The sequence below is a fragment of the Gossypium arboreum genome, chromosome 2 (assembly GCF_025698485.1).
Source record: "Gossypium arboreum isolate Shixiya-1 chromosome 2, ASM2569848v2, whole genome shotgun sequence".
Taxonomy (NCBI): Eukaryota; Viridiplantae; Streptophyta; class Magnoliopsida; order Malvales; family Malvaceae; genus Gossypium; species Gossypium arboreum.
Genome location: NC_069071.1, coordinates 1,301,919 through 1,329,910, shown reverse-complemented (window position 1 = coordinate 1,329,910; position 27,992 = coordinate 1,301,919). Strand labels below are relative to the sequence as shown.

General features: G+C 27.1%; 1 protein-coding gene and 1 long non-coding RNA gene across 2 annotated transcripts; both read right to left on the bottom strand.

Moving 5' to 3' along the window:
- Positions 1-10,220: 10,220 nt before the first annotated feature.
- On the bottom strand, positions 10,221-12,988 carry LOC108456968 (calcium uniporter protein 2, mitochondrial). The gene is made up of 2 exons (XM_017755745.2): positions 12,267-12,988; positions 10,221-10,829 (listed from the first exon to the last, which is right to left on the bottom strand). The coding sequence occupies exons 1-2, from the start codon at positions 12,852-12,854 to the stop codon at positions 10,368-10,370; spliced, it is 1,050 nt and encodes a 349-aa protein (XP_017611234.1). The 5' UTR covers positions 12,855-12,988; the 3' UTR covers positions 10,221-10,367.
- A 7,796-nt stretch (positions 12,989-20,784) lies between these two features.
- LOC128285545 (uncharacterized) lies at positions 20,785-21,057 on the bottom strand. The gene is made up of 2 exons (XR_008275971.1): positions 21,003-21,057; positions 20,785-20,932 (listed from the first exon to the last, which is right to left on the bottom strand). It is a non-coding gene; the product is annotated as an uncharacterized LOC128285545 (long non-coding RNA).
- Positions 21,058-27,992: the final 6,935 nt, after the last annotated feature.

The following is a 27,992-nucleotide window of genomic DNA, read 5'->3' as shown; positions in this document are numbered from 1 at the left end:
TTATATTAGTGTATATTTTATGTACGTGTGTATATATATATGTAGCAATGTTTTTATTACTTTATTTTAACATTTTTATTATAGTAGCTTTTGTATTTTAATATTATTATTATATCATTATTATTTATTATTTTTGTATATATTATTCATACTATCATTATTATATTATTATCACTAGCACATTTATTATATTAGTATTATTATTGCTATCATTATCAATATTAGTATTATTGTGTGTTTTCATTATATGTATGTCGCTTATATTTATAGTATTCTTTTAATATTGTGTTTACTATATATATTTACCCTTTTACTATTATTACCTATTATTTTTTATATTATTAGGTTATATTTTTATATATTCTTTTATTATTATCATTATCATTATTAACTTATATATGCATATATATATGTATATATATATTTTGTGTACATATCATTATTTTATATCATTGTTGTAAATATTTTATATATATATATATATTTTTGTATGCTTCCTAGTATTTTCGTAAATATTATTATTATTATTATTATTATTATTATTATTATTATATACTCTTATTAATACATATATATGAGTATCCTTTATGTACATATTATTTTATATTATTATTACCAAATATATCATTTTTCTTATTATTAGCACATGATTTGTTTTTATTTTCTTTTTTTTTTGTAAATATCATTATTATTGTTATTCTAATTTCTAGTATTCCATGTTAATATTTTCATTAATGATATCATTGTTTATGCTGTTTATCTATTTTTAAATTCTCACTTTAGAAATATTTTTTCTCATGTTTTAATTAATTTCAAAAAATAAGGTAATGTACCGATTTAACATTAAGCCATCGATTTCATCGCTATGTTGGGTGAAATTCTTCGGCTCGTGTTAAAAACGGGACACCCTTCAAAAAACCGAAAACTAAAGATTCTTATCTCTCAAACGGATCACGATTAAATATCAAATTGAATTCGTATTTTTGAAAATCAAGACAACACGTGTTTAATCAAGATACCAATTTTGGGCGTCGCGAGGGTGCTAATACCTTCCTCGCACGTAACTGACTCCCGAACCCAACTTTACTTTGGTTTTTGACGTAGACCTAAACTCGGCTTTCTTTTTATTTAAAAAATGAACTTTCTTTTAAAAGAAGATGATTTATTAGGTGTCCGATCACACCTAGAAAAAAGATCGGTGGCGACTTCCTTTTTTTTTTAAAAAACGAAATTCCATTTTCAAATTTTCCAATAAATCACCTCCATTAGCGACCGAAAGCAAAGCGAATTTTTTACGTCGCTACACGATAAATAAACTAAAACAAAAAAGAAAAGAAAAATAAACCTTTATGTTTTTTGTTGTAGTTAAATTTATAATTTATAATTTTTACTTGTGAGAGTCATTAATTTTAATTGAAATAATAAATGTTTTTAATTTTCAAACTACTTGACATTTGATGTATAGGTTAACATTTATTTAGTATAATATGTGTGATTATTTGTTTTACAATATAAAATCAATTTTATTCATATTTAAAGGTGATATTCAAATAAAATTGACTTTTTTTCAAACTTCATAATTTCTAAAGTTAACAACATAAAAGTGAGCAACTAATGATGTAATGTTAACCATTATAGTAGAAAATTTATAGCACATTGAATTTCACTTTCATCCACATTTACATAATTGAATGAAAACGTAATTATTAGACTATTATTTGTACTTTTTTATAATTATAAATAATTATAATGTTTTAGATGTGTTTAGTTGATATAGTATGATTATATCGTAATTCTCTATGTCATGTGAAATCACACGGTTACATAATTTATATTTTTAAAAAATATTAATTACTACAAAAATTATTAGTATGATAAAATAATTTCTAAAATTAAAATCAAATCATCATATATATTATGTTAGTCTAAAAAGTAGTTGATAATACAATTATTAATAAAAATAACAAGAAAAATAAACTTGTTGGGTTATTCCCTCTTCAATATTTAACAAATGCTCATTATCATCATTTCTTGGTCTTTAACCAAGTTCATCATTATCATCATCTAAATTCGAATATACATAATTAAGATTATCAAGATTTCGTTCTTCCATGCACTCTTCAAAGTGCGGATCATCTCAATTTCACCTATGATTGGAGTTATGAAATATGCAACATGCTAATATGACCTAACCTTATTTTTAATGTTATACTAAGGTGATGTTAAAATGAGAAATATTTTTTTACAACAACAAATGTCTTCTCAACCACATTTTGAAGTCTGTAATTGTCGTAACCATTTTTTTGAAAAACGAAAATCGACTTAGATTTTGAAAATGAAAACGAACAGAGGAGTCGCGGCCAATCTTTTTTGATGAGGTGTGATCGGGTCACCTCGTAAACGTGGTTATTTTTAATAAATGATTTGATTTATTTAAACAACGATTTTGGTCTGCGAAATTTAGAAAAACGAGTTCGGGAGTCAGTTACGTACGAGGAAGGATTAGCACCCTCATAACGCCCAAAATTGGTACCTAGCTAATTAATTAGTGTCTTAAGATCGAAGATTGAAAACTTGAAAGACTTTTGAAATACGATCCTTCTTTATATAAATGCTCAAGTGTTCAAGACCTTCTCGTCTCAAAATATAAAATGTCACATCCAGTAAGTTAGGACACGACATCTTGAATTTTCGAGAGCGAGCTTGCCTTTTATATAAAGTTTGTGTATTTTAATTTATTAAAAGGGGATTCAATTATTTAGAGTAAACGAGAGAAATCGAAACCCAATAAGTTAGGGCACGTTTTCTCGAATTCTCAAACACCGAATGTTGCCTTTATTTTAAAACAAATTCTTATTTCGAGGTGACGAAATGTCATACCAGGTAAGTTAGGGCACAACACTTCGTATTTTCGAGAATAAGCATTTTTCAAAACTCGTATAGCAATTTAAAAGAGTATTTTGTTATTTAGGTTAAATGAGAAAAATCGAAACCCAGTAAGTTAGGGCATGATTGTCTCGAATTACCGAATACGGAATATCACTTTTATGAAAGGATTATTTTAAGGCATCGAGTAAAAAACATAATGTGATTTATAGAAAAACATAAAAGCAAATTATGGTGCTAATATGTAATAATAAGCGTGACAGTGTCAAACATAATAATGCGAGCAATTATGAAAGGTGAAATAATAGCAAGGCTAGTAAACAAGCGCATGAGGAAAATGAAATGATTGAATACATAAGTAAATTAACGAATAAATAAAATGAATAAAACATGGAACAAAAAAAAAGGGCAATGATAATGAAAACGATAATAATAAAAATATAAATAATAATAGTAGTGATAAAAGGATAATAATACGTACGGTATTAAAATAGAAATAAAAGTATATATAACATTAAAAATATATGTACGGGATACATATGTGACATACGTACATAATAGTTATAAAATATACATAATAGAATGTATGAATAACATGATATTTAAAATATATTATACATAATATATATAAAAATATAATAATAATAATAATAAATGATATGCATGGTATAATATTAATATACGTGTGCATAATATGGAGTATAATATATATATGTATATTAAAGGGATGTATTTGACACACGAATGTATTAACAAAACAATAATATCGAAAATTATTAATAATAAAATATATACGTGACGTATACGTATATGTTAAAGATATATAACCGTGGTATTAAAAATATGTATATAATATAGTATTTAAATATGCATATAAAATATATATTAGGAATAATAATAGTATATATATAAAAAAACTATGAATATGTATATAAGATATATGTATGTACGAATATTGATTGAAACTAAAAAACAATTCTAATAGTAGTAAAATATGCTAAAAACAATGATGATAACAATAATAAATAGATTAGTAAATAATATTAAAAATAAAAATGGTAAAACAATATAAAACCAACCTAAATCTAAAAAGGGGACTAAATTCGAATCAAAAGTGAGGTTTTGGGGCCAATTTAAGAAGAAATATAAAATAGGGGACCTATTTGAACACGCGTGCTACTGCAGAGGGCCAAGAGGGCAATTTTTCCGAACCCTTAAAATGCAAACGTGATAAACTTCAGGGCTAATTTAAAAGAAATGAAAACCTGATTGCAAAAAAAAAAAAAAAGCGGAAGGACCGCGCGTGCAATTAGACCAATTAACGAAAACACACGGATCCCAGGGTAAGACGAGTCGGGTCTTCGGGTCGACACCTAAACGGCGCTGTTTTAGTGTTTTAAAGAGGCTGGGCAAAACGGTGCGTATAAACCATATATTTTTCTTCCCCTTTTATATTTTTTTTTGTTTTTAATGTATATTTGTATATGAATGGTTAAAAAAAAGATTAATGGATATATGTATAAACAACTTCGAATAAAGAAAGACAATAAAAAGGAAAATCGACCTTAAGGCGTTTGAACTTTCTTTTTTCCTCGTCTGCTTGTTGTTCACTATTGATTATCTTTGTATGCTTGAATCTATGTTTTTGTATTTGAAAAATGTCTGAACCTACAATGGTTTTGGATTTGGCTTTAAATAGCCGTTTACATGCCTCTATTCTTGCTTTCTGTCTATTCTCATTAATGTTTGCAGGTACCAGTGGCGGTGGATTTGACGAGGGCGGTGCTGCAGGTGTCGTCAGAGGCAAGTGGGGCAAAAGGGGGGTTGACCGAACAGCTAGGGTTTCCTTTTTTCTGATTTTTTATTGGGCTAGGGCTCTTTTGGGCTTGGGGTATTTGGGCTGTAATTTAATGGGTTTAGTGAGTTATTTGGGCCCGCAAATTAGGCTTGTACAGTAATGTCTCAAATTAAAGAGTTCACAAGCTGTCTATGGTGTTTGTATCTAGTACCACTCTCTCAAATAGTAACATATCCCACGATATGGTACAAAAAAACTTTTTCTATTTGTATAATTAGTATCGACCTTATAATATTTAGGCTCACTGTCCAAATAATATGTAGTTTTAATTACAAAACTTATATAAATTTAATTTGGAGAAATATTTATATTAAGTTATATCACTTTTTATAATACGTAAATTAAAAAAATAATATAAAATTTAAAATATATAACCTTTATTAGAAGGATTTTATAAATGGTTCAAATCCATTTTAACACTTTTTATAGATAATATAATTTTTTCATAAGTTTAGGAATTTATTTTTTATAAATAAGTTATGATAATAAAAAAATTAAAATATTTTTTATGAATAAGTATATTATTTATATATATAACATGAACACATTTTCTGTTATAACTTTATAAATTATATAAATTATTTTTATAATATTATTTTTAGGGTTTAGAATATAAGAAATTTGTTAGTATAACAATCCCAAATACTCTTAAGTGTTCATGCTTATAATATAATTTTTATAAAATAAAATACATTGGATTTGAGTGTAATTACCTGTATAATTACTTCAATTCTCACCCTCTCCTTAAGAATTGAAAAGTGTAATTGGGGTACACCAATTACATCCAATTCAGTGAAATTCACCAATTACAATAGTTACTCAAACATACCATCTTTGTGTAATTACAAGTAATTACACTCAAATTTAATAATTAGATGATTTTTCAAACACTACCTTAATCATTTTAATAGTATGGCTACAATTCGACTTTATGCCAAACTTTTCATTGGATGAGAGATGAACCAAGTCTAATAACTAGAGCTTTAGCCACAAATGCATTCGATCAACGTACTTGTGTGTTGATCCCATCAGCAACAACCTCTCTGTCATTATAAATAACTGCAACAATTCCAGCACATTAATGTTGTATTCGCTGATGTAGGAAGCATCACAATTGATCTTTGATGAAGTGATCCGAAGGAGGAGACCAAGAAATGGCCCATGGATTGCTAGGATTCAAAGTAGATCACGGTGAAAAATTGTAATATTATTTCCCATAAAAGTAGAACTCGAGCTTAATTAACCCTAAGTTTAATTATCAAGTTTAAGCTTGAATTTAAGTATAAAAATTGATAAACGAATTTAATCGAACTTAAAAGTAGATGTTCGATCAAGCTTAAATAGTATTCAAACTTAATTCGATTTACTTACAACCTTAATTGAATGGATGATATGGTAGAAAGGATAATACTTTTTTGTTGCGGAAAGAAATAAAGGACAATGCTTTAAACGAGTAATCAATTTGTTTAAAAGTTTAAAAGCACTGAAAATTTCATGTATTTGAAACGTATATTTCTCGTACATTACATCACACATTTATTTCTTAATTTAAAATGTTTGTAAATGAGTCAAAACCCTCTATTAATGTTTCACGTTTTTATTATTATTTTGAAGGGTTGAGTTGAAATTAAGCACGTTGACTAAATTAGTCGGCAAGACATTGGCAAATTAACGAAGTCCCAAAAATGAACTCCATCCAAGCCGACATACACGTGGGGTGAGACCAGAAAATTACGCTAGGGGTTAAAAGTAAATTACAAAATTTTGAAAGTCAGAATACAATTTTATTTTTATATTATTATATAATTTACAAAAATTTTAAGGGTTTAATTAATGATTTTACCTTCTTTTTGGGGTGAGGTCATTGTTACTCTCACGGTGTCTTTGCCTCTACACACTGTTGTTTCCATCATGCCACTAATTTCGTTCGTTGAGTATTCATTAACATTAGATGAGATAATATTAGATAATTTATAAGTGCGGATGTTAGCTCACTCGAAAATGCTTTGAGAAACACTAATATTTAAATTTCATTGGTAATTTTAATTGAATTAAAAAGGAATTAAAATTTTAATTTTACTATTTTTAATTTAGTATTTAACTATTTTAACTATTTTTTATTGTATTAAAATTTTAAAACAGTGAAATCAACATATGTTTACATTATGTCCTATATATTATTTCAGATTTAATTTTGATGTGATATAAACTACATACTATATTACAATATTAAAAATAAAATGTTAGAATCCAAGTTCTAACCCATATTTTAAATAAGTCTAATTTTCTTACCTAAACTCATATTTCTGGGCTTGATATTATTTTTCAAACCCTTCCAAATACCAGGTCGGGCTTTGAATTTTAATAGATATAACTAATACCATACATAAGCATGACTTGTTGTTTACCTAAGCCGGCCCTGAACACTTCTATTATATATACTACTCTTCAACCGACCTCCTTATTTATACATATATATATATATATACAAATGCTTAGAACTATTCATAATCCCTTCCCAATCTTTCAATAGAAAGATAAAACTACCCATAATCCTTTCCCAATCTCTCTCAATCTCTCAATAGAAAGATAAAATTACCCATAATCCCTTCCCAATAAAGATAAATGTGCTTCTATGTGTTTGATCCCACGTTCTTCTGCATAAATAATAATGTCAATGTCAACCAAACTAAAATTTAATTGGCCCTTAATTGCATTTTCTAATTCCCCTATGATAAATAAAATCCCCAAAACATTTTTGTACTTTCTAAATATTTAATACAATTAAAGCCATTATAATTTAGTAGAGAAGATATCATTAGAACTCAAACCCTAAATTTTAAAGTATTAACACAAAGCTTTAACCATTCCTTCCATTGAGGCATAAAATGAAAGATGTTGATAATTATGATTTTAATAGGTTAGAAATCTCGTGCCATGGTTGGAAAATTATAGGGAGAGAGTAGTTGCCAGATTCTAATTTTATGAGGCTGCCATTTGTGACACGGTTTTACAGGGTCCCAAAAGCTTTGGACACCTAACGCTAACATAAACTCAAAGCATCAACCTGTCCGGTTAAAACCTTCCCTAGTAATGCACTCACAAAGAAAGAAAGGTGAATTTTCGTAACTGACTTAGCTAAAAATTGTTCATTCGTAAAATTTATAGAGTTTTTAAGGAGGTAAGTGATAGCGTTTTAGACATAATGTGCATGTTTGTGCATATATGAATAGTATCCCTAATTCAGAGAAAATATTATTAGTGATATATAATAAGGATAATTACATGTTATTATTTATTATCATGATAGGTTAGTTCAAATTAAGAGTGATCTAATTTGATTAAAGTTTATTGAGTTTTAATTATTAAATAAAGCATGGGTCAAATATACGTAGATTAATGATGTGCTAATTAGAAATTAGGACTATATATATTAGGGTTATGGTCCCCAATTTACACGCAAGATAATTTTTTTAATATCTCATCCTTAGCTTTGAATATCAAATTCCCAAAATTTGAAAAACTTCAAGGAATTCATAAATTCAGGTGCACTTCCGCATCTAATTTTATTCTTGTTTTGTTTATGATGTTATATCATATATTAGTTTACGATTCTAACAAATCATTCATTTTAAGTCTTTTAATGATTTAAATTAATTATATAATTTAACTTTTTAAATAATTTTAATTTTAATTTTTTTTAAATTTTAAAATTTTTTCTCGATTCCATTATATTCTAAAAAGGAATGCAGGAAGGAGCTGGTGAAGTTTTAATGAGATAGGGTAATTTGCAGCTTTTATGACAACTTGATGAGGTTGTCATGTGGTAGTGAAATTGGCCACTAATATATAGAGTTGGAAGGAAATCTGGTTCACCTAACTCGTTGCCGTAAGAATATAAAATTACAGTAATATAAACACCCAAGAAATGTCTTTTAGGGTAAATTGAGTAAGGTTATTGTTTATTATAATTTGGTTTGATTTAATTTGAATTTTACTTATAAATTAAATAAAAAATAAAATCTCGATTCAGTTAAATTTTTTAGTTTGAATTTTATAAATCATCTAAATATTTTATTTTGGGTCAAATTTTTTATTTTTATTTTACTCAAATTAATGTCTTATTGATTAAGAAATGGTTTAAATGTTCAAATTACGATTACTTTTTTTCAAGAGACTTTTAAAATGTTGTATATCATGTTCTAAAGTAATATCAAAGTCATTCATCATATGTTGTATTTTAAACATGTTAGCAGTCACCTAAATTTGTATTATAAATTGGTGTGACGAGCATGAAAATTACTTTAAAAAATGTTTGACTTCTATTTGATCATTCTTAAAATGCTAAAAAACGATAATATTTACATGGGATAAACTACAGTGGTAGTCACCCATATTAATAAGTTTCGTTTCTGGTCATCCAATTATATTATCTTTTTTTGTCACTTTTCGTTAAATAGTTAACGGGAAGAAGATGTGACCATTTTTAGAATTGATATATTAGTAATTTCAGCACTCAACATTTATACATTGTTTCAATTTAGTTTTATTTTTGTGTAAAAAATAAGATAAAATTAGATTATTGTAAACATTTATGTTTGGTTACTAGTGTAATAACTTGAGGACAAAGCTTATTAAACACATATGTTCTAAAATAGTTAGACATAAAATAAAGAATAATTAGTACAAATTCAATCATACAATTAGAAAGATGAGTAATAGTTCTTGTAAAAATAAAACTTCTTTAAAATAAGCGAAAAGTTTTCCTTCTCTTTACCACAAACAAGTTATGTGAGTGGCTAAAATTACTAAATTGTGGTTAACTTATAGATAACTAATGATTAAAACATATGTAAAATTAATACTTCAACCAAACCTTGAAGCGTAGAATAAGGGTTAATTTTAAAAAATATATAAACATTAATAACTAAATTTATTATTATACTGATATTAAAAAAACTGTTTAACGATTAACAATAAAAATGGTTTTATCTATGTAATTTACTACTAAATAGGTAATTATCAATATAATTAAACCTGTATATGGGTGGAAATTATTTTATGCATTATCTATAAAAATTTTAGACTCCATAAATAGAATAAAGGGTCAAGAAAGGTTGTAAATACTCTCCATATATAATAAAAAAATTCCAAATTTATAAATCTAACTGTGGAAATGGCTATAACGTGCACTCTACTTGGATTTGTCTTTCATTTTTGGTACTTATTGGGATTTGTTCAAACTTTGTTAGTGCATGTGGGGACTCCATTATTGACCCAATTTTTCAAATGGCATAAAGGGTACAAAAGATGGTTTAATTACCATTACACTTCATATTTTTTTGGGCACTGATTGAAGTATATAAAAGATGCCATTTTCTATAATGGATAAAGTAAAAAATTGAGGTATTCCAATTCAAATATTAAAAAGTTGAACCTAAAAGATTATTGATTTTTAAATGATTTCATAAGTCAATTTATCTAATTTCGTATTTGGATTAACTTTCAATCCCAATATTTCATATGGGAGAAATAAAAAAAGGAGGGACTCCTTAAAGACTATTACACAAAAGCCGCACCCTAGAATCCTAAAAACAAAATTGTATTATTTCTTGTTTCTATTTTATTCGGAATGATCAAATGATGCCGTTTTAAAGGTTTGTTGGGAAGATGAATCCGGGTAAAATATTTCTTTTAGTTGATTATATCTTCGGATATCAAAGCCTTGAGACTCGATAAGTTTCTTTTGTTTGGCGTTGAACCTGCTTTGATAGAATCCTTCGAAAGAAGGTTCTTTGGACGTTCTAAGGAAAAATGCATATCCGGCCATGAAGTACATGGAAGTGACGTAGAAGCAAATAGGTTCCATCACATCCCATGAGAGTTCCCAAAAGGTTAGTCTCATGAACCCGGCGGTTTGAACCACCAAGTAAGCTAAACCGAGCCAGAGTTCACGACGGACCAAGGAATCAGCTTTCGTATCGATCGCGGCTTTTTGTTGCTCCAACTCGATTAATTCTTTTCTTCTCGGGTCACTCGGACCGGGTTCGGGTAAAGGAATTAGACCACCAAGTGCTTTTGCTACCTGTAATAAGAAAAAAAATGAAACAAAAACACTTTTGGGTAAAACATGGCTCAATTTCATCTTTCCTTTGAATGTTTCCATGTATGACAGCTCAAAAACAACATGAAAAACCAATCAAATAATCAAAAAAGAATTTAAAAAAAATTAAGGGTTTTTTTGTAAAATACAAAAAATTGTAAAAAAAAAAAACCAATAAAATAAACAAAACATTGAGTATAAGAAAAAAAAAGGTTATATCAAGTTGAAGCCTTTAAAGTCTATCCTTATCAAATGCTATTCCTTTGGTCAATAAAATTACACAAATTGAACACCAATCAAAAACCCTAATTCCCAATTATCCTTATCAAAGGCTACTCCTTTGGTCAATATAATTACACAAATTGAACTCCAATTAAAAACCCTAATCGCAAATATCCTTATCAAAGGCTATTCCTTTGGTCAATATAACTACACAAATTGAACTCCGATCAAAAACCCTAATTCTCAGTTATCGTTATCAAAGGCTATTCCTTTGGTCAATATAATTACACAAATTGAACTCCAAATAAAAAACCCTAATTCCCAATTCCCCGAATCAGTCCCTTTCATTTTCTTTTTCTTGTTCCTCACTTTTCTTATTCACCGTTCTTTTCCACTTGCACCACACAAATCAGAAAAAAGGTATTTAAAAACGGGCCAACGAACCAAGTGTCTCACTTTCCCACCGTCATCCAATTTTTCTATGAATTAACAGTAAAGTTTCTATTTTTTTAATAAATAAATGGGGTGGGGGTAAAGGACTAAAGGCAATGGCTTTATCTTTACCCCTTAAACCCCACTGAAAAAAAAATGTGATCTTTGTAATCACAGTGTCGAAGCATGGAAGGTTTTTTTTTTTTTTTTGGGGGGGGGGGGGGGTTTAAATGCTTAATTTGAATTTATATTATTTGAAGCTCTAAGTGAATTAAAATCAAACTTAACAAAATAATCAATTAAGTACTTAATTGATAACTTTGAAAAGTTTGTTCTTAATTCACTAATAGCATCAGAAATAATTTAACACAAATTAAGCATTTAATTTTTATTTTTTGGTTGTTTTTGGGTCCTTCAGTTCTCAGAAACCATCTCAAACCTGGGAAACCTTTAACACTGTGCGTAAAAAATCCTGTGAAAAAAGAGAAAAAAAGAAGCCACAAAAATACCCACAAAAAAAACCATATCAGTCTTCGGTAGATTCTAATTTCTAATTTAAAAAATATAAAAAAAGATTAAATAATTAAATTTGTGTTGAACCTATGTTTTTTTTCTTATTTTTTTCTATTTTTTTTAATTTCCATCCACCATATGCATAAATCTGTTGTTATCTGTAAGCCAAAAACAAGAACAAAATCTTATCTGCAAAAAAGAGGGATATTTTTCAAAGAGATAATTATTAAAGGGGGGAAATTAGTTATGTACCTGATCGGGTCGTAAAACGACGACGTTTCCCAGCACGATGACGTTTCCAGATTCATCTAACGATTTAGCGAACTGCAATCCTTGTTCTGGATCCGAACAGCTTTCACCGCAGATCCGAATGAAATCCGAATACGAAATCCAGGTTTTACCTGTCTTCATCAACCTCGTTTTCACCGCTTCCAACTGCGCCACCCTTAATAACTTCTTCAATTCCTGAACCGACAACGAAGTCACCTCCGGCACCACCGGTTTAGCCGTCAAGACCGGGTTCAAGTTCAACCCGTCTAAACGGATCCGATCCTTCGACATATCAATCTCCTTCAACTTCTCAATCAAATCTTTCCCCCTCGGTAACGTCCTCATTGCCGGTGAAACCGCAGATCCTTTATGAAGAAACCGCTTGAACACACCATTACCGGCACCGTTAAGATCTCCCGGATCCGGTGCCATTTCGGCCGTACCTTTCCCGGCATTCTTCGAGATTCGATTTTGAATCGTCGTTGATGAAATCCGGCAATTGGTAACAGCTTGTGATGAAATTTTCGAAATATTGAAAAGCTTCTCCACCAAAGTTTTCTTCAACGCCATTGATGAAATTTAAAGAAAATAATAAAAAAAAGCTCTTTTTTTTCCTGTATTTCTGGGAAAGAGAGTAAAGATTTCAAAGCTTTTGCTTTGCTTGATGATGATGGCAAATCAATAGAGGGTTTAATCCCTTTTTATAGTATCCAACAATGGAGGAAGACGAATAGAAGAAAGAAAAATTATTTTTTAAAATTATTTAAAATAATTAAAAATAACGCGATAATTTAAGAGATTTTGGAGATGGTATTTTAGAAAGGAGATTATTGAGGCTATTTTTTTATTTTTCTTTTTATTTTATTAATTAAATAGTTTTTTATTAAAAAAATTTTAAAAAAATAAAAAAAAATATTTTCTTGTACTTTTAAGTTGCTACCTCCCCTAGGATGTAAATTAAATATATCGGAGGGGGAGACGAGAAATTGGAGGATGTGGTTTTCACGAGATAAAATATTGAAGCGCGTGATTTATTAAGTCATAACACGTGGATGGCTAAGCTTGAACCAACAAACACCGTCCGAACCGTCTGATCATATGAATATTTATAGTTCGCATCTCTTTTAGATGTTGACTTCCTTAGGTAATCTCATTTCCATAATTTTTGATAAATTTAGTTTTAAATGTTTTTATATTTTATTTTATTTTTAAATTAAATTTAATCATCAATTTTTAAAAAATTAAATCACTTTTTAACAGAAATTTAATTAGAACATTAATTTTTAATAATATTGAGTAATAATTAGTATAGTAGCTCACAAAATAATTTTATTATAAGTTATAATCATATCTCGTTTTTTAAGACAATATATTTATAGTCTTTTCTTAATTCATAAATACAAAAATAATATATTTCGCATATTTAAACTTACGTCTTTCTGTATTAATAATAATATTCATACTGTTATAATTTCGAATTAATTAAAACAGAAACCAAAAAAAGATTCTTTTTGTGTTTATTAGTTCAAGAGAAACGTTCCCGCAAACGTGTCGCCACATAGGTTTTCAGATTTCTTTCTTGACGGTTGTTTGGTAGTCGCGAAAATTCCTCAACGAATTTTCTTTCTCATTGGGTGAGAAAATTTTTCATTAATGACTACACTCAGCTACTGCCCACGTGGAAACATGCAAAATAGAAGTATATTTACCTATATTAAACAGTCTTATCCATACATGCATGTTGATTTTATTTTATTTTTGAATAAAACTCGAGCTGTTATAAAATAATTAATGGTTATATCATTAAATCAAATAAAAGAATTTTACTTTATCATATAAAATTCTAACTTCTAGCATTTTCAAATTTAGGTGCTTTGATTTTTTAAAAATAAAATTATATCGATTTGAATTTATTTGAATAATTTCATTATATGTTCGATTATATATGTGTTTTTTTACACAATGCTTAAAACTATCTATAATCTCTCCTCGCACCGGAACCCGCATCTTCCTACATTAACAATAATACTTATGTTAATCAAGCGAAAACTCAATCGGCATTTATGATTTGGATTTTAAATATGTACTAGATCTTTTTTCAAAAAAAACCTAATATTTAATTATTAAAATAATATCATTAATTACAATAAAATTTAAACGAGATTTTTCCGGTATCATTCATTACCATTTATATTATGAATGGTGATTAAATTTGCATTGAACAAAGGGGGACCTGAATCTATTTTTCAGACTTTTTTTTATTCTAGAAAAACCATTCTTAAAAATGTTTCGAAGCCACCACAATTAATTTTCACTTGAATAAAAAATTTGAATTGATCAATCTAATTTTAAACCTAACTTAAAATAAACTTGACGAAAACTCAAATCGATCCAAATCTGAAATAGTATGAACATTAAATGATCCAAACAAATAATTAAAAATGATTTAAACTTGAAATAATCCGAACTCATAATAACTTGACTCGAAACCTTTGAATAATCTAAACCCTACATAACTTGATGGCTCTGACACTATCTTTATTTAAAATTGACACAAATCAAAAAATTTAGTTAATTAAAAAAATTCCTAGGGCCATTAGTGGTTATGTCAACAATCTCATCAATCACCTTGGTGGTTTAAAACCATACATACCACCCCATTGATATTCCTATCTTTACTTGTATGTCTTAATTTACAATCACACAATTATGGATTTAGCTTTGCAGCCGTCCATTTAAAATCTTAAAGGCACATTAATGTTTATTTTCCTTTTACTAGGTCCATGTGCCATAAAAATCCACTTGTTTTTATAAGGATTTGGAAGAGAAAAGCACATGATGAGAAGTTTGTAATTTGTTAATGAGTTTACTTAATTTTCATTTCATTTACATTTTCTAAATTACTCGTCATTTTTTGAAAAATAGGTTTAAATATTTCACATCCTCTAAATTGTTACAACAGTAACAAACTAAAAATTAGTTCGTTATATTAGGAGTTAGATTTCCAAACTAAAAAATGAGTAAATTCGTCAATATACATTAGTTCAAAGAGTAAATTGATCATTTATGTTAAAAGTTTCATCCATTTATATTATTAAAAATCAGCATGATTAACAAAATAACCAGACAATGAAGCATGGTGTGTCATATACAGCTCATATTGATGTATAAGAACTATTTTTTAACAGTAAAAATTGATGTAATTTTTAACAGAATAATTAATTTACTCTTTTATCTAATATGCAAAAACTAATTTACTCAATTTTTTAAATACGAAAACATGAATGTAGGGTATATATTAAAAGGTAGATGTGAAGTTATTCTTTTGAAAGTTTGGACCCAAGCATCTTAAGTTAACATCACAAACTTCCATGACTTAGAATTTCATTTATCCTCACATCAATCCATTCATATTCCTTTTTTTTTTTCTTGAAGCACATAATTAAATAATATTAGTGGTGGAAGATGTTCATTGTTTGCAAATCTAGTATGGGTTATACAATATTGGATGCTCAAAAGCTAAGATTTTTTGTCTCTCATGCTTATGGCAATTGCTTGATTAGAGGGTTTCGATTCTAATTCCCACTTCCCAAAATTACAAAAGAGTGTTTAGCTTATGAAAAGTAATATGAGATTCCAGCATAATATCTCTTGGGTCAAACTTCAATAAAGACATTAAGATGTTATTAATTCTATTAATATATCATTTGAGTTTTGAATATACAAAATAAAAATTATATATTCAATTATGAGAGTTAGGTGAGATGGTAAAAGTCTTTCGAACCCTTAACTAGTGTTTAAGGGTTCGATCCTCACCCTAAGTATGAAGCAGTTTTGAAACTCATGACTAGCATCTACCTCATAATGGACTTACAAAAAACGGAAGATTAATTATTAAACTCGCTTCAATAAATATATTGAGAAATCAAAACAATTATGTCTTTAATGAAAGACATTAATGTCCATTAAATAGATTCAATTTTTTTATGGAAAAACATTATTATTATGTTATATATACATAAATCGTGAATAAGTCCCTAAGCTTTAGAGATTTAATTTCATTTAAAGATTTCTACCAATTGGTATTGGAGGTAATATTTGCCTTTGTCTTTATATATTATATTGAAATATAATCAAGTTAGTGAAATATAATCAAGTTAGTAAAATTATATTGAAATTGAGTTGAGTCGACTCGAGTTAAAGGGTAAAGGTGAAGATAAATAATATTTTTTTCTTAATCTATCTAAAGTAATTATATAAAAAATCTAATAGTTCATCGTAAAGTTTAATAGGCATAATGCTAAATTTAGCCTATAATATTTACATCTTTTATCAATTTAGTTTTTACTCTCTTTTTTAGTTAAATTTGGTTCTCAACCTTTTAAAAGAGTTAAATTTGACTATCAACTTTTAAAAAAATGGTTGAATTATTATTTTTAAAAGAAATACTTGACTAAAACACGAAAATTTTTAAACATGAGAGCCCAGTATACAATTCTCATGTACTTCATGCTCAATTTTGAAGTTTTATGAAATTCTTTTATCTTTTTTAATACTTTATTTTTTAAATATTTTTATAATTTTTAAATTATTTGTTGATCTAACATATCAAAAAAATGATGTCATGTCAGCAAGAAATACACTTGAACTACCTAGTAGGTTATAATGCCAAAATTATTTAAAAAAAACTAAGGCTTTAGCTGACATTTTCATTAAAAAAGCGATTTGACTCTTTTTAATAGGTTGAAAATTAAATTTAATTTAAAAAATGCATGCTTAGTTTCCTCAATATTTTTGTGAAGTTTCCTCAATATTTTTGTGACATAAATATATATCTTATTTTATGTAGTAATAAAATCTGTAAATTTTTCTCATATCATATGTGACATAGTCGTTTTAACTAGTGATAACTATAAAATTTGAAAGGAGTTGATTCTTCTCCATTTTGGGTGGATGAACATTACTTACACTAGTCATAAAGATGAACCACTTGCACCTATTGATATTAGCTCTTAACCTAAAATTCCTCTTTATGAATGACTGGAGCTATCAGATCGCTTTAATGTGATGTTTCTAAAGATTAAACTTTTTACTAATATACATGATTTAATTGGAAAGTGTAAACATGTCAGTAATTTATTAAATGTCATTGGTGAACAATTTGAATCTTTATATAAAACCCTAGATAGCACCATAATAAGAAAAATATCATCAATGAAGTTCACTTGTTTAATGTCATCATGGAAATGATGGATATTACAGCTTAACTAAAGGCTATTGAAGTTGACGTGCCTAATTATTTCCTTGTGCACTTTATTTAACAAGACACCATTGATGAATAATTTGAATCTTCAGATAAAACTTTAGATAGCACCATAATGAGAAAAATATCATCAATGAAGTTCACTAGTTTAATGTCATCATGGAAATGAGAGATATTAGGGCTTAACTAAAGGCTATTGTGCAGTTTATTTAACAACACTTTCTAGAAAGGTATGGGACTGATACTTAGCAAGAAAATACCGATACTTATCAGGAATGTATTAATACATTTGAAGTAAAAAAGCTAAAATGCATGTTGATACATGAAATACAATACTCATTTTCAAAGGACTACTTGTGATATTTTATGTATTTTATTTTCCCTTTAGAATAAGCTTTGAAAGGTTTTGTGTATAATTGTAAATATATACATACGAAGTGAGAGAATGTCTTTACATCCATCATTAATACCATGACTACACCTTAGAGACCTCATTCTCATGCCCTAAAGAATAGAATTACTTACATTTAGTCATTGTATCTAATCAAATATTACAATCAAAGTGGAATCCAAATTATATTTTTCTTGGTTTTTTTTTTCTCAATTGGTCAATTTCAGCTCAAAATACAATTATGCAAGTGCTGTACACATTTGAAATTTTCAAGAAAACGAAATTAAAAAGCAAAATGCAAACATGGAATCCACTAATGTCTAAGAATGAAGAAATTCCCATCAAATGTGTATGCTAAAATAGTAATTTTGGTGGAATTTTTTTTTATACAAATTGTTCTAAATGTATTTTAACGCGTTTAAACCTATATCCTCTTATACATACAACAATATCAATGTCATATGTAAAAACCTAATCACATTAAAAAAACATATTTGATATTAATCGAAAATATATATATCAAATCGATGTTGTAGCCATTTGTGAAAAACCCTAATCACATTCACCAAAAAAACCATGGAAAGATATTTGAAATTTAATTAATTAAGTTTAAGATATGCTTTTTATTCAAATACGTATATAATATATGAAAAAATTGAATATTGAAACATGCATGATTTAGATGACTATAAAGTTGATTACGTGTTCGTAATTTATTAGCGTTGCTTAATATTAAGAATTGCGACTGCCTTTCTTAATTAATTAGTTAAGCACGCCAAGAACAGAAAAAAGAAATATTGTATTTGTTATTAATTAAGTAATTAATTATGTAACCGTTAAAATTAAGTCAAAATGTTGGGCTTTTTATCAAAATAATATATAAAAACAATTAATTACGAAAATGATGTTTTCTATAGTGTTTTTAGATGATACTAATGTGTCAGGCGGCATTTAAAATTATAAAATATTTTTCTTAAATACAGAATGAATATTATACAGAAAGGACAAAATTATTTTTTTTAAGGTGGTGCCACCAATATATATCAGGTTACACCGGTTTGAATTTGTTTTAGAAAATGGTTGTTATAAAAAAAAAAGGTCAGTTATTGCAGAAACTAAAGTTGGGCTTTCACTAGTTCAACATGGTTATTGGTAGTGTGCGCAACGCCTCTTTTACCAAGTGATGGTTAAGGCAACTCAAGGCACATATAACAATGTTGTACCTAAAGCTGAAATATGTCTTTGGGAAGAGCAATGGCTTTCCCGTGCCAGTCAAATTAGTTAGCGGGATGCGTTGGTATAATTTTTTTTTTTTTAAAATTCAAACGGGTGTCACTTGACACATTAATGTCACCACTTTAAAAAATGATTTTTTTTCTTCCCGTATGATATCTATTTTGTATTTAAGGAAAATATTTGTATATTTTTGGGTGTTGCCAGACACATTGGCGGCACCACTTAAAAAAATTTCTCCTCGATAATGATTGACAAATAAGTGAGTAGAATTTAGGGTGGTGCCACCTGACAGGTTGGCGGCACCCAATAACACTATAGAAAACAACTCATTTTTATAATTAATATACAACTTATACTACTTTCGTAATTATTATTTTTATATTATTTTGATTGAAAAACCTCGAATGTTTTTAAGGAAAAAACTGTTTTAAATAACTAATTCAAATAACTAATTCAAGCTTATTTAACTGTTGTTCATATTATTTTTATTTTTATTTAAATATAATTGTTTTCATTTAATATTGGGTGATTATATATACTTTTACTATCATTATATATATATTTTATTATATTATATTTTAAACATTTTAAAATATTTACATTATAATATATAGTATTTTTAATTTTCATAATATATAAATTACAATATATATAAGAAAAGAAAAAGAAACATATTACTAACATGAAAATAAATCGGGTCGGACGAAGCTCAGGCTTAGAATATTGAAGTTCAAACTCGATTCATATTTTAAACGAGCTTATTCTTTTGTCAAAGCCTATTTTGTGGACTTAATAATTTTTTTCAAAACCCTTCCAAACATTAATCGGGTCTAGATTCAAATAATAAATTTTTTTTATTTTATGAATCGAAAACCAAACCAATCTAAACTGAATTTAATAAAAGTAACCCAAAACTGAACCAAATATTATGAGTCGAAACAATTTTCGAGTTTCTCAAATTTTTTTCTTAAGGTAAAAAAATCAACGAGAGGATTAGTAGGTTGTTCAACAAATTTGGGGTAATCTTTGCTTAAAATGCCTACTAATTTATTCGAAAGCGTGCTTTTTGGGTTAGTGTTAGCCCTTTAGAGCATTTTCTTTTATATGGGATATAGCTCTTTGCTTATATTCATTTTAGGACTTAGATTGATATAACTCAAAATTATTAGAGTCTAAATTAAATCCGTAATTTAACCGGTTCGGTTTATATAATCATCTTTAAGAGTTGATATTCAACATATTTATGGCATGTGATCTCATTAGTACAAAATTGTTGTTCGGTTTAAAAAACATTCATGCCCAAATTTGAATTAAATTTGACTTGATCGAATAATATCTATTTGTATTAATCATATAATATAAAAGAGAAAATATTTTGTATACTTGTCAAATAAATTTTTAGATTCTACAAATAAAGTTAAGGGGTTGATAAGTATTGTATAGAGGTATAGTAAAATATTAAAAATAAACATTTCAATTATTCAATCATTATTTATATTTATAAACTCCTTCGATATGTATCTTTATGATTGAAAATCTAGAAAATTAAGATTGTATATATAAATTTAAATAATTGAAGAGTTTTTTTTTTTTTTGCTTCATTCGATCTGTTCTGTTGTAAAAAATAAACACAACAACGTTCAAAAGTTTAACATTACAGTATTCCAAAAGAAAACACATTTAATCACTAATATGCCTACTCTTCGAATAAAGCAATAGCTCATCACCAAGCTTTAAACATTTCCTCACGATTTGTACCTGCAATCATCAAGGAAGCTCTCATTTCGTTTCTATTCTTTTCTTCCATCGAAAAAATAACATTTCCTACCTTCTCAATGTCTTTTTCAATATTTGCGAAAGTTGCTTGAAGAGACCATGGTCTCATTGACTTATTTGCACACTAATTAAACACTACTATTGAACCAAGTTCTATAAATAGAGAATCATTTAGCTTCTATGTCATAGCTAAAAATACTTCCAATGCTACCATCATTGCGCCAATCTCCACCAAATCAGTATCAATTGTTGCTACAGAACCTGAAAATAAAGCTCTTGTGACTCCCTCCTTATCTCTCAAGGCACCTCCATAACCTACTCTATCCTCCTTTGCAATCCCATAAACATTAAACTTTAAACATTCATGTGAAGGAGGGCACCATATCAACAAGTGATATTACCTGAAAATATATATATCAAATCGATGTTGGAGCCATATGTGAAAAACTCTAATCACATTAAAAAACCATGGAATGATATTTGAAATTTAATTAATTAAGTTCAAGATATGCTTTTTTATTCAAATTTGTATATATAATATATGAAAAAAAAATTTAATGAAACATGCATGATTTAGATGACTTTAAAGTTGATTACGTGCTCGTAATTTATTAGCGTTGCTTAACATTAAGAATTGCAACTGCCTTTCTTAATTAATTAATTAAGCACGCCAAAAACAGGAAAAAAATTATTGTATTTGTTATTGATTAAGTAATTAATTATTTAAAGTTAAAATTAAGTCAAATGTTTGACTTTTTATCAAAATAATATATAAAAAATTTAATTACGAAAATGATTTTTATAGTGTTTTGGATGATACCAATATGTCAAGGGGCATTTAAAATTATATGAGTATTTTTCTTAAATACAAAATAAATATCATACAGAAAGAACAAAATTATTTTTTAAGGTGATGCCGCCAATGTATCAGATGACACCGGTTTAAATTTATTTTAAAAAAAATAGTTGTTATAAAAAAAAGTTAGTCACTGCAAAAACCAAAGTTGGGCTTTCATTAGTTCAACATGATTACTGGTAGTGTACGCAGCACTTCTTTTACCAAGCGATGGTTAAGGCAACTCAAAACCTAAAGTTGAAATATGTCTTTGGGAAGAGAAATGGCTTTCCTGTGCTAGTTAGGCACCACTTTAAAAAAATAAATTTTTTTCTTCTTGTCTGGTATTTATTTTTATTTAAGAAAAATACTTGTATATTTTTAGGTGTTGGCTGACACATTGGCGGCACCACTTAAAAAATGTTTCCCCCCAATAATAATTGACAAATGAGTGAGTGGAATTTAGGGTGGTGCCACTTGATAGGTTGGCGGCACCCAATAACACTGTAGAAAACAACTCATTTTTATAATTAATATACAACTTATACTATTTTCGTAATTATTATTTTTATATTATTTTGATTAAAAAAAACCTCAAATGTTTTTTAAGAAAAAAACTATTTTGAGCATGGGTATGTCATTCAAAGAATTTTATCTTAGGCCGCTTATATTTTTAAATACCTAACTCAAGCCTATTTAACTATCCGTTCATATTATTTTTTATTTTTAAAAATAATTGTTTTCATTAATATTTAGTGACTATATATACTTTTACTATTATTTTATTTTATTATATTTTGAACATTTTAAAATATTTACATATTATATAAATTACAATATATATATATATATATAAAAGAAAAGAAAAATATAGCATATTATGAACATGAAAACAAACCGGGTCAGACAAAGCTCAACCTTAAAATATTAAAGCTCAAACTCGATTCATATTTTAAATGAGCTTATTCTTTTGTTAGAGCTCATTTTAGGGACTTAATTAATAAAAATTTTCAAAACCCTTCCAAATATCAATCTGGTTTAGATTCAAATAATAAATATTTTATTTTATGAATCGAAAATCAAACCAACCTGAGCTGAATTTAATAAAAGTAACCCAAAACTGAACCAAATATTATGAGTTGAAACAATTTTCGAGTTTCTCAATTTGTTTTTCTCAAGGTATAAAAATCAACGAGAAGATTAGTAGGTTGTTCAATAGATTTGGGGTAATCTTTGCTTAAAATGCCTACTAATGTATTCGAAAGGGTACTTTTAGGGTTAGTGTTAGCCCTTTAGAGCATTTTCTTTTATATGGATGAAAGTTCAAGTATGGTCTTTTTCCTTATAGCTCTTTGCTTACTTGCATTTTAGGTCTAAGATTGATATAACTAACAAATCAAATCCTTAATTTAGCTGGTTTGGTTTATATAATCATCTTTAAGAGTTGATATTCAACATATTTATGGCATGTGGTCTCATTAGTACGAAATTGTGGTTCAGTTTAAATAAAATTCATGCCCAAATTTGAATTAAATTTGACTTGGTCGAATAATATATATATTTGTATTAATCATATATTATAAAAGGGGAAAATATTTTGTACACTATCAGTGAAATTTTTAGTTTCCACAAGTAAAGTTAAGAGGTTGATAAGTATTGTATAGAGATATAGTAAAATATTAAAAAATAAACATTTAAAAGAAGAGAGATACGTCAATTTTTTAAAACTACTTGTGAAATATAAAAAATAGTATACTACTACTGTACCAAAGACTCACTCTTATAAAAATATTAAAATGTTTTTATCTAAGAATTTCAACGTGCTGCCAACAACCTCTTGATCCAATGATTAGAACATTATATTGTAGGCATAAGAGTTTAAATTCAATGCGTTGTGTACATTGAGAGGTCTAGAGTTGTGTTTGCTGATTTTCTGCTAAATCTTTCAGCAAAAACAGGCTCATCTATCTCCCTCTTTTCATGGTCAAACAAGTGGCTTACAACATGGAGATATATTATATATAATTATATAAAAAATATAATATATACACCCTTCTTAGAGCTGGCACAACATAATTGTATATGTTTAATCTATCCTCATTTTTGGGTACAAATAATTTAATTTTTACAGATCTAAAATAGCATTTGTTTGGGAATATTGTCTAGATTATTTCCATACCTCTCAAAATTCATTATATATATATAATGATCTCGTGTCGACAACCTTATCCAACATTATTTTTATATGTAAAATTATTAATTGTAGCCATTGAATAAGGACATGGTATCATCTCAATTTCTCTTTATTTTTCTTAGATATTCTATCTATTTTTATAGTTAAAAATTGGTTATTGCATGTCAGAATAACATATACATAGCACACCACATGTTATTGTTTAGTTATTTATTAATCACGCTAGGTTTTAACAATACAAATGAATGAAATGTTTAACACGAAGAACCGGATTGCTCTTTAAACTAACGTGCATAGACTAATTTATTCATTTTTAATAGAATAAATAAAATATAATCTAACTTTTAATATAGTAACCTTTATAATATTTTTAACACTCTCGATTTTTATTATTGTGTACTAATATCTTGTCTCTCATAACACATACATTATTATTATTATACATGCATACATACATAGATAGTGTATATGTTATGCATATGGGGAAACTGAAAATGCTTAAAACAAGGTTTTCAGGGAATATATACCTAATGCACCCTTAATTGAAGACATTTGGTCTTTTTTTTTTTTTTGTGAAAATTGAGAAAGTAAATGTGATTGCAAAATATTATATGCCACTGAATTTCTTAACACTTTTATTCAGTCATGTCTATAAAACATGTGTGATGTGCACTACATTGTTGAACTGATTGGTTGTGTCTTCTAAGCCATACATGCCTTACTTAAAATCACATTCATATACCAATCATTTAGTATATAATCATAGATTTTGAGAAAGCATCAAACCAACTAGATTATAATCATAGATTGATTGGTCCAATCAATTGAATCGAGAATTGACGGATACATTGATCTGAATAGAGACATTAAATCAAATTTTGAGTAAATCGTTCAGAAAAGTCATTATATTGAGAATTGGAACTAGTTGAACTGACGAAAAAAAGTAATGGAACAAGATTGTTTTTTTATTAGCAAGTTGATTGTATCAAATATCCCCAAACTATGAACATCATTTTAAATTGGTCCCTAAACTTAAAAATATTCTAATTACATCCCTAAACTATCAATGTTATATCATTCAGACCCTTCCATTATTAAAACTGTTAATTTAACCACTAAATGACATGTAAAATCTTGTGTGACATAATTTACAGTGATAATTTTAAAGAAAAGTAAAATGTTGCCATATAAATTTTAAAATTTAAAACTAAAACCTCAAAATCAAGATTTTTACATCTATTTTTCTTTAAAAATTTCATTTTAAATTATGCCACATAAGATCTTATTTATCATTTAACAATTAACTTAACGAGTTTAGTAAAAGAAGTACCTTATTTATATAACATTGATAATTTAAAGATGTAATTAGAACATTTTAAACTTTGAAGACCAATTTAGAAGGAGGGTCATAGTTTGAGAATGTTCGATGCAATTAACTCATTATTATCCCAATAATATATTTATTTGCCCGAGCTATAAAATCGGGTCCATACTGGTAAACCCAAATAAAATAAAACGCCCAAAATAAAAACCTGCCCCAAAATCTAAATAGGACCCAACCAAAAAAATAAATAAAATTTGGCCCAAAATCTAAATAAAACCCAATATAAAAAATAAAACAATGTAAAAAAAAATGGTTTAAGGGAATAAAAATCCCTCAAGCTTTTACAGAAAAAGTAGTTAAGTCTCTTCTTTTTCTTTTTCACTCAATTCTATACTTAAAATTTCATAATACATAAAAAATGTCCTCAAACTTTTAAAAAAAGCAATTATACCTTAGTGTTTTTTTTTTGCACTCAATTGGCACTTGAATTGCCAAAATGTAGCAAAAATGTCCTTTGACCGTTAACTTTAACAATTGACTATAAAAGTCAATCACCCCTAATTTTTTCAGTTAAGTCACCCAAGAGCACAACTATGGTGTGACATGTGACAAAAAGAATAAAAATAAAATAAATAAAATTTATAAAATTATTAAATTTTAATAAAAATATAAAATTATAAAATTATATAAAATTGTAAAAAATATAAAATATAAAAAATTATAAAGTCATAAGAAAATTCTAAAAAATATAAAGAAATATAAAATTTATAAAAAGATTATAAAAATATTGTACCAAAAGAACAAAAAAGTATTTTATAATTTTTCTATAACTTTTATTAATTTTTATTTTATCACCTTTTGCCACATGTCATGCTATGTTGCGACACATTATGGCTTTAATTGAAAAAATTGAGTCATTAACTTTAACACTCAATAGTTAAAGGGCCTTTTGATACATTTTATAAATATTTTTCTTCTAATTTTAAATATTTTTATAATTTTTTATTAAAATTTAATAATTTTTAATTTTTTATCCTTTTTTGTTACATGTCGTGACATGGAGTGGCTTTAACTAAAAAAATTAGGGACAGTTAATTTTAACGGTCAAAGGGCATTTTTGATAAATTTGACGGTTTAAGTACTATTTGAGTGCCAAAAAAAAGAGCTTAATTGCTTTTTTTTTTATTTTTTTTATTTTAAGTTTGAGGCTATTTTTATGTATTTTAAAAGTTCAATACCCAATTAAGTGAAAAAATTCAATAATTTATAATTATAAAATTTATAGATTTTTTTTCTTTTTTGTTCCCAAAATTTTCCTTTTTCCGATTAATTATTTTACTCCAAAAAACTCATACATGAAATCAGAATGTAGAATAGGAGCATCATATCATACATGTAATCACAAAACTGAATGCAAATATCATATTCTCTCTTCAACACATTTACTTTTATAAAATGAAGTGAACTAAAACAATTACTATACAAGGTCGAATTTCTATACACTCGCTTGATGAGTAGAAGTGAAATTTCGTTAGTCCGAACGTAAAACCGACGTAAACACATTGCTAGAGTTCCGTATACATAGTTAAAAATTAATTATTGTATGTCAATATAACGTATACATAGCACACCACGTGTCATTGTTTAATTATTCCATTAATCACGCTAGGTTTTAACAGTACAAATGAATGAAATGTTTAACAAGAAGAACCGATTTGCTCTTTAAACTAACGTGCATAGACTAATTTATTCATTTTTAATAAAATAAATAAAATATAATCTGACTTTTAATATAGTAACATTTATAATATTTTTAACACTCTAATATCTTGTCTCTCATAACAAATACATTATTATACATGCATACATACATAGATAGTGTATATGTTATGCATATGGGGAACCTGAAAATGCTTAAAACAAGGTTTTCAGGGAATATATACCTAATGCACCCTTAATTGAAGACATTTGGTCTCTTTTTTTTTTTTTTGAAAATTGAGAAAGTAAATGTGATTGCAAAATATCATATGCCAGTGAATTTCTTAACACTTTTATTCAGTCATGTCTATAAAACATGTGTGATGTGCACTGCATTGTTGAACTGATTGGTTGTGTCTTCTAAGCCATAACATGCCTTACTTAAAATCACATTCATATACCAATAATTTAGTATATAATCATAGATTTTGATAAAGCATCAAACGAACTAGATTATAATCATAGATTGATTGGTCCAATCAATTGAATCGAGAACTGACGGATACACTGATCTGAATAGAGACATTAAATCATATTTTGAATAAACCGTTCAGAAACGTCATTGTATCGAGAATTAGAACTAGTTGAACTGACCAAAAAAGTAGTGGAACAAGATTGTTTTATTTATTAGCAAGTTGATTGTATCAAATATCCCCAAACTATGAACATCATTTTAAATTGGTGCCTAAACTTAAAAATATTATAATTACATCCCTAAACTATCGATGTTATATCACTCAGACCCTTCCATTAAATTTTTAAGTGAACCATTAAATGACATGTAAATTCTTGTGTGACATAATTTAAAGTGAAAACTTTTAAGAAAAGTAAAATGTTGCCATATAAAATTAAAATTAAAAATAAAGTAAAACAAACAAAGAAGAGAGAGAATGAACGATAGTTTATGTAAAAGATTTGAAAACCTCAAAAT